The 8473-nt window shown below is 41.0% G+C and overlaps 1 protein-coding gene across 1 annotated transcript; it reads right to left on the minus strand.

Annotated features, from left to right (window-relative positions):
- Nucleotides 1-743: 743 nt before the first annotated feature.
- Nucleotides 744-3050, minus strand: LOC149832751 (naringenin,2-oxoglutarate 3-dioxygenase-like). The gene is made up of 2 exons (XM_090012574.1): nucleotides 2514-3050; nucleotides 744-1046 (listed from the first exon to the last, which is right to left on the minus strand). The coding sequence occupies exons 1-2, from the start codon at nucleotides 3048-3050 to the stop codon at nucleotides 744-746; spliced, it is 840 nt and encodes a 279-aa protein (XP_089868700.1).
- Between the last annotated feature and the right edge of the window lie 5423 nt (nucleotides 3051-8473).

Below are 8473 nucleotides of genomic sequence, written 5' to 3' on the forward strand. Positions count from 1 at the left end.
ATGTTAGGAGGCACGTGCGATCGTAGTGGCTTCCTGGACAACCACCAACCAATTAAACCCTGGGATGCACGCCCATAGCATTAGTGCTGCAGCAAAGGGGAGACCTATCCAGTGTGCAGGAGGGAATACCAAGGGTTTTACACTACAAGATCCGAGGGAAAAAAATGGTAAACACAATTTCTTCGTGACATTCTTAAGAAACACTGAACATGTGGTTCCCATCATTTAAAAAAAACTATTAAAGCAAGCACCTTATACTTTTAGTAAGCCTTTCTATGACCATGACCGGAGGTATAACCCATTTTGACAGAAAAACTGGTTCTTTTAGCATTTATTGCGTGGGTCCTACCATATATTTCTCATAGACAGGTTTGTTCCTAGGAAAGAGATATCTATGGAAGAGATCCTCTTTCATGGGAAAGGGCATGAAACAAAAGCCCCCTTAGATTTGGGGTTGAGCTTACTAGTTTTGTTTATATTTGAGGGTGACACTACCTGATTGGGGATCATTGAATCTGCTTTCAAATCCAAGAGCTTTATTAATTTTAGACATGTAAACAAGAAACTTCACCAGAGAAACTGTAAGAAATAAAAGCTACGTCTAACACATTTTACTACCAAATGTAGAAATTAACAAAGTGGCACCACATTACGAAAGGACACTCACACTGCAATAATCCGTTAACAAAGGAAACTATTTCTCAAACAGTAGTTATCAGTAATTACCTAGTAACTGTTCTGGCTTAGGCAAGTATTTCTTCGATTATTTGGGGCTCAGTGATGTCCATGGCCTCTCTATGCTCTTTCTCTTGTTTGGAAAGTTTCTTGAGCTTGGCAAGTTCGAGATCACGACTCATCTTCCTCCTGTACATCTCCACAAAGGTGATCGGCTCCTCCATTATGGACTTCTCTCCCTCTTTCAGCTTCAATGGATACACAATTGCTTCCGGCGCCGGGTTCTGGAACGTAGCGATCGATAGACGACTGCGGTGAGAGTTCACCACGGCCTGGTGATCCGCATTCAGAAACCTCCCATTGCTAAGATACTGCCATCAAGCACAAACCTTGACTAAGATACAGAAAATGAACTAGTGAAACATAGATAGCCAAATGATCGTGATGGACTAATCAGCATGCACAAAGAGGTGGTTAAGTAACTTTTCTTTGAAGGTGGTAAGCTTAAATCTTCATTGCTTACATTTTAGGTAGATTCATTAGTATGGCCATGATTCATAGTCAAATTCAACAAATTTCCTTGATGTGCCAATTAATCTTGGTTTAGCCCGTCGTTGCACCTGATCTACCCTCCATCTTCTATTGCCCCCCCACAACTGATCATGATCATAGATAATACATATATGTATGATTGAATCACTATGAAAGTTTTTTGACAACCTTAGACTATATATATGCATGATTAAATTATTATGAAAATTTTTTGACAACCTTAGAACACATACAAGCATGCTTTCATCACTATGAAATTGTTTTACTGCCTTAGAACACACATATGCATGATTGAATTACTATAAAATTTTCCTTAGAACACATACATGCATGATTGAATCAATATGAAAGTTTTTTTACTGCCTTAGAACATATATAAGCATGGTTGAATCACTATGAAAGTTTTTTTACAACAGTAGAACACGTATAAGCATGATTTCATCACTATGAAAGTTTTTTTACTGCCTTGTAACAAGTATATTTATCATTGCTTATTAACTAAAAACCAAGCTTTATTTTGAATTCATTCGATGTAGAAATGTGAATATTTTTAAAATGCAAATTTGAGCATAAAGAATGCTTAAGCATAAACATGCATGTTTTCTATTGAAGAAACAAGTCTAACAGTTTAGATATATCATAAAACACCTAGAACTAATTTTTTAAGGGTCCTCATAGCACAATCCCCATTCTCTCACACACATATATAAAGTGCTAATATTTGGTATTAATAAAGGCAAGGTATATAGGCTTTAAAAATCAAGAGTTCACATTTTTTTATTTTTTTAAGACACCAAAAACAAGTTTTTTCGTCAAAAAAATTATGATGCATGAGCAACAGATTCCTAGCAAGTGGATCATGCTGAAAACATCTGTTGGGGTTTGATTTGCAAAACATGACTTGAAAGTTGAAACGTCTAAAAGTAGTACCATCAACACCACCTGGGCGTTGGGAAGAACCACTGCAAACATGCTGCACAAGGCTTTCAGGCTATTTTGTGTTTTATTTTTAAATTCTGATCGTACCTATGTAATCTTAGTACTTGATTTTTTAGGGATTGAATACAACATATGTGTGGGTTTTTTTATAAGGTTTGCAAAACCAACGGTTCAAAATCTTTGTAAAATTTTCAGTCTTCAAAATATTGTTTTTCTCATGGAAAACGCATGATCCTAGTAAATCGACCGTGTTAAACATATCTAAAGGGTCAGAATCTCAAACAAAAACACCGAAAAAGCAAAAGAAAAATAGCATGTTTGATATATATATACAGAGAGAGGCTCACATGGCCATGGTCACCAAGATTGACGACGAAGGCGTCCTCGACGGGCTGGACGGTGATCCAGGTCTTGCCGCCATCCCTGGTGGCCTGCAGCCCGCCCACCTCGTCCTGCAGCAGCAGCGTGATCGTGCCCGGGTCGGTGTGTCGCTTCAGCCCCAGCGTCAGGTCCGGCTGCGGGCAGGGCGGGTAGTAGTTCACCACCACCTTCTGGTCCATGTCCATGCACGCTTCCTTGAGCTCGTCTGGGTGCAGCCCTAGCGCCTCCGACAGCACCGCCAGCATGCGGCACGCCAACCCCATGAGAGCCTCGCTATACCTCTGCGCCACCGCCGGCCACCCTTCGGGAACGTCCGGCCACCTCGAGTAGTCCCTCCCGGGCACCGGGTACGTGAAGAACGTGACGATCTCGCGCCAGTCCTGTACGGCCTCGCCCTGAAGGTGGCTGCTCACGATGAAGCCGCCGCGCTTCCCGCCGGACATGTCGAACCGGAGCTTCTCCTCCGGGGGTAGGCGGAAGAACCGGCCCGCCATCTCGGTCATGGCCGAGACGAGCGCCGGGTCCACCCCATGGTCCACCACCTGGAACGCCCCCCATTCCTCGCACGCCCTCACAATGGCGTCCCGGACGGCGGACCGGCCGTCCGGGTCCGAGTCCAGCCCGGCGAGCGAGATGACGGGCACGTCGGCGCTGAAGTCGTTGTAGGCCACCTTGGGCCGCTCGTCCTCGTCGCGGATGAACGTCGGCCTCAGCGTCGTCTCTTCGTTGAGCGTCGGGAGGAACGGCCTCGGCGGCTTCTCTGACGAGGGCCGTTCCTTCACTGCCACTGCCATTGTGGGCGTCATGCTCTCTCCCTCTCCTTCTCCCATCTCTCTCTTGGTTCACTCTAACACTGGGTTGATGGTTGGGAGGAGCATGACGGGCATGTCATAATAAGGGGGAATGGGGATGGCCCGCAGCGTTGTCGCTCACCTAACCACTATCGATCAGGTGATAGTTGGTAAAATGAACGCTTGTGGTTAGCTAAGGAGAGAGAAAGTGACAGAAGCATGGAAAGGGTCTTGGTTTTTTGTTAAAATAACTAAGATGTTCATCCAAGGGTTAAGGTGTTTCTGCCAATACCGATACTCTAAAGTGAATCATTCAGTATCGGCCACAAAATAATAAACAAATATTTCATGTCAATCAAAAACGTGACACGTATTAAAAATATTCAAATAATACAAAAAAATGATTTTTAATGTTTTTTTAAATTTCTGGGGTGGTATGATAACGGGGGGCTGGGTTAGGGGGATGAGTCGAGTCGAGATAGCAGCTTTGCTCGTCGATTTGGAAAAATCTCTAGGAATGGCAATTTAGTATATTGTGAAAAATGCAGGGTTGAATTTGATGGTTTGATGCCTAGCCGAAGGTCTACGTCTCTGCGGACATTTTGAGTGGGGGTCGCTCGCACGTGGTTTCCTCCAACCCGATTTTGGGTGGAAATAAAAAATTCAGTGCTTTGCGCCGGATGCCAAATCCCTCAAAATTGTTTTGAATAAAACATTTGGAGTCCGACCCTTGATCAACTAGGATGAGCGGTAGATATTGAACATCACCGTGAATGGTGATTTTGAATATCACCTGATCTCGTCTTTTTCAACCAGCTCGCCCCTGGGTGCATGGACCTGCTGTGATCCAATCATATCGAGCCGAGCTTGCCCTTTTCTCAGATGTTGACCGATGACCATTCTCAATTGCATTTGTTCAGTGCCTCCTCCAGTCCACCTGAGCTCAGGTGCAATGTGAGCCTACACTTTTTCTGCGTGCTGCTGCACTTGGTCACCCATGCAGCAGCAAGCACAAAGTGTGCAATCACATTGCACCGGAACCTCCCAGTCTTCCTGTTTGAGCCACTTAGGGATGGCAGGGGCGGGGGCGGGGAACAGGGTCTCTACCCCCGCCCCGTCTCAAGATTAGAACCTCCATCCCTGCACAGGGATGGATTTTAACCTCCACCCCGCCTTCATCCCCGTTTCATGTCCTCCATCCTTGGTTCAAACGGGGATGAGGCAGGGCCCGTTTCCCCATAATCTATTGCCATCCTTTAGAAGGACTGGGGATGGGGCGGGGTTAGGCGAGGATTGGGGCATTGGGCTGATGGGACCGACAACCTACCGTAAAGGGTGGCTCACCCTTTTTCGGTGGTCGTAGGCCACCAGATGGCATTGGGCGGCTCGCCGAACGTCGTCCGATTTTATGCAGACACCATCAGGTGCCTGCACAAGAAAAGAGGAGAGATGGAGGACCAGACGGTCCTCCTCAACCTCACATCGGTTACAGATGAGGGCCGGATGGTCTCTACCCTCGCCGGGTCGCCCTTGCTGGACGCCATGCAACGGTGGTCTGGGACCGGCTGTGCACCCCAGCCATCATTGGGTGGCCCGGATCCGACAACGGGCATGGGCAGGTTCGACCCCCTGTCAGGCTTTGCAGGGATCGATCTGTGCCGGGTCAGATCCGCTAGCCTAAACCCTTAAGCATGTGCTATGAAACCTTAAAAAAAAGAATTTTTTTTTATTGGGTCCAGGCTATTAGGTTTGCAATTTGGGTCTCTTTAGTGAGTTGACTTGGGATATTTTTTACCCTATGAAGTAAGGTTTTATTTTTCTATTCATATGCATGTAATTACATATTATATTGGAATTTTGATATTATTTTTCGAAATAAAGATCTGATATTGTAAAATGAGTTGATTGAAACATGTTACCAAAGTAACCTCTCTTATGAAGATTGACTTGTTTGGAATATTAAGATATTTGTATATTTAAGATTCATGTGAATAGTAATCAGCCTAAAGAAAGATTACTATTTAGCCAATCTCAAATATACTTTGTGTAATAAAACATGGGATGATTATCAAGTTTTTCATATGACCAATGAGTCGGTCTAAAGAAAGGCTTGTTGCTTGACATGATTAATTGTTCATGTTTGATTATTGTAATAAGAGTATCACTTATAAGTTAACATTTCTGTCAAAAAACTAAATATCAATGTTGTGTTGGGTATCATGTGATGGAGTTCACCACAATTTAAATCTGTCAATTATTGTTAATGCATGTAAATATGTATATTAATTGTGAGGTTATTGTGGTTTATTTTATTTTTGATTCTATAAATTCTTCTGCTTCTACAATATCTGCAAATATCAATTCAATCCTTCTTTTGAATGACACAAATTTCAAAAACTGAAAAGAGAATGTTATGATTATTCTCGGGTGCATGAATTTGGATCTTGCATTTCGAGAGAATCAACTCATTGCTCTCACAGATAGAGGTTTCACTGAGGATAAAAAGAACCATAAGAGATTGCATCGATCCAATCGTATGAATCTTATGATCATAAAACGTGCAATTCTGAAAACCTTCAGGGGTGCTATGTCTGATGAGGTTAATGCCAAGAAGTTCTTTAAGGAAATTGAAAAATATTTTGCTAAAAACGAAAAGGCTGAGACAAGCACTCTCCTTTTATATTTTGTTTCAATGAGGTATAAAGGTAAAGAGAACATAAGGAAGTACATTATGGAAATGTCTCATCTTACTTCAAAACTAAAGGTACTAAAGTTAGAGTTGTATGAGGACTTATTCGTGTATTTAATTTTGATATCTCTTCCTACACAATAAAGTCAATTTAAGGTCAGTTATAACTGTCAAAAAGATAAATAGACTCTAAATGAACTCATTTCACATTGTGTGCAAGAAGAGGAAATGATGAAACAAGAAAAGAAAAAAATGCTCACTTGGCAGTCACCTCTAAAGACAAATTTAAGAAAAGAATAAAGAAGTTACAGTAGACCCTCCATCGCAGAAGAAACTGAAAAAATATCAAGATGCAAAGTTCAGTTGTTTCTTTTGCAAAAGCGAGGGTCACATAAAGAAGGATGGTACCATATATCATGCTTAGCGTGAAAAGAAAGGTATTTTCCTTACTTTGGTTTGTTATGCGGTTAATTTAACTCATTTACCCAATCATACTTGGTAGATGAATTCTGATGCTACCACTTACATAAGTGTGTTTATGCTGGGTTGTCTAAGTTGTTGAATGCCAATTGATGTTGAAAGATTTATCTATGTGGGTGATGACAAATTAGTTCAAGTTAAGGCAATAGGGACTTTTAGATTATTATTAAAGACTGGTTGTTATTTATATTTAAAAGAAGCATACATTATACCATCATTTAGATGAAATTTAGTTTTCATTTTCGCATTAGACAAATTTTGTTATTTTTATTTATTTAGAAATAGTGAGTTTAAGTTATTTCTTAATTCAAATCTTACTTGAACTAATTCTTTATCTGTGATCGATAACCTATATTTACTTAATATTATTGCCTCATATCATTAAACCTTGCATTCAAGTTCACGTGGTACAAAACTAAAATTAGTCAATGAGCATTCTGCTTTATTATGGTACATTCGCTTAGGTCACATCTCTAAATAAAGAATAAAAATGCTTGTGATAAGTGAAATTCTTGATTTTTTTATTATTTCACTGACTTTCAGATTTGTGTTGAGTGCATAAAAGAGAAACGAACAAACATAAGAAAAATATGATGCAGAGCATCTAGAGATTCAGAGTTCAGAAGCGGAGTTGGATCCTAATCTAACTCCTCAGACCTGATCTGGGCATCGCTACCCAAGGCGATCCACATGCATGCAAGACGTTCCTTATCCTAGTGGATCTTCCATTTCTTTGATGCTTGGCGTGCTCTTTCTTTTGTTGTTTCGATTCTATTACATCTTCGTGGAATCATATTTTTTTATATTGTATCAGCTATATTTATTTCATGTAATTTTTTTTAGGAGCCAGATTTTACGGATCCGGATAGTTCTGGTACCCTGTATGATTATTTTGTAGTACTAGAGGATGTATGGGGAACGTGGGTAGTTTTTTTATTTTTCGTATTTGCATTTTCTAATGTATTTTTGGTGCAGGATCCAATTCGCTGCACGATCCGGATCTAGATCTCGATCCATCTCAGTGGAGCCCCAGTTGGCGCCACTTTAAGGTGGACCAATTTGGGCTTGGTTCAAATTCAATTTTGACTATTCTAAGTCAAAAATAATTGTTGGCCCTTGTTAATGCTCATGGCCAACAATAGGCTAGTCAAGCTTGTTTTTGGAGCTTGTCTTGAGAAGGCCATTTGGCTCTTTAATATAGCCCTTTCTCGAGCCCTAAGCCTTTTAATGTGTGGAGGTCGACCAAGAAGAGGGGGAGCTTCTTCATTTTCATTTTTAGTGTGTGGCTGGTTCAAAAGATGGGAAAAAATCTGTTTTGGTGGCTGGTTTTGAGAAAAAAAAACTTCTTTGGTGAAGGTGGAAACGAATGTCATTTTTTATGTGAAGGTGATCTTGTCAAGATTGACCTTGGCGTGTTGACGTTTGTGGTTCGTGTCGGCTGTTGGTTCGAGCTGCGGTTCGAGAGAATTCTTCCCGGTGTCGGTTGCTTCCCAGCGATATCCATTGTCTTCGTCTTCCAGATATCATATTCCTGAGTTCTCTTGTTCTTACATCTTCGTTGTTTTAGCATTGGTGTTTTTTTTTTGTTTTTATCAAAGTATATTGCTTGTGAGTTGCAATAGGTTATGTATTATTTTTCTAGTGAATGAATAAAAGTCTTTTGTGCTATAGAATGATTATATTGTTCAATAATATCCAGTTTTATTGGTTAATACATAACTCAGATTTTTCTGTCAAAATACAGATTCCCAAATCCTGAATTGTCCGAAATGACTATGAAGAATTACCTATATTGGCTTTGATACTGATCGGATTCTTGCATTCTTTAGCTTCCCAGGAAGCTAAAACATTTTCTATAACTTTGTAGTTGAGGCTATTTCGTGAATTGGCCATATGACTCCCTGAAAAGTGTCATCAGAGTCTTGGGCTGACAGGAATCCACAGTCTCTTGTTTGGTTCAGAACAC

This window comes from Nuphar pumila, chromosome 7 (genome assembly GCF_984573655.1).
Source record: "Nuphar pumila chromosome 7, dmNupPumi1.hap1.1, whole genome shotgun sequence".
NCBI classification, from domain to species: Eukaryota; Viridiplantae; Streptophyta; class Magnoliopsida; order Nymphaeales; family Nymphaeaceae; genus Nuphar; species Nuphar pumila.

Coding starts and splice junctions, on each gene's coding strand:
- LOC149832751 (XM_090012574.1), bottom strand. CDS start 3,050: ATGACCGAGATGGCGGGCCGGTTCTTCCGCCTACCCCCGGAGGAGAAG. Junction 1,047..2,513: donor ATCTTGGTGACCATGGCCAT/GTGAGCCTCTCT, acceptor GCTTGATGGCAG/TATCTTAGCAATGGGAGGTT.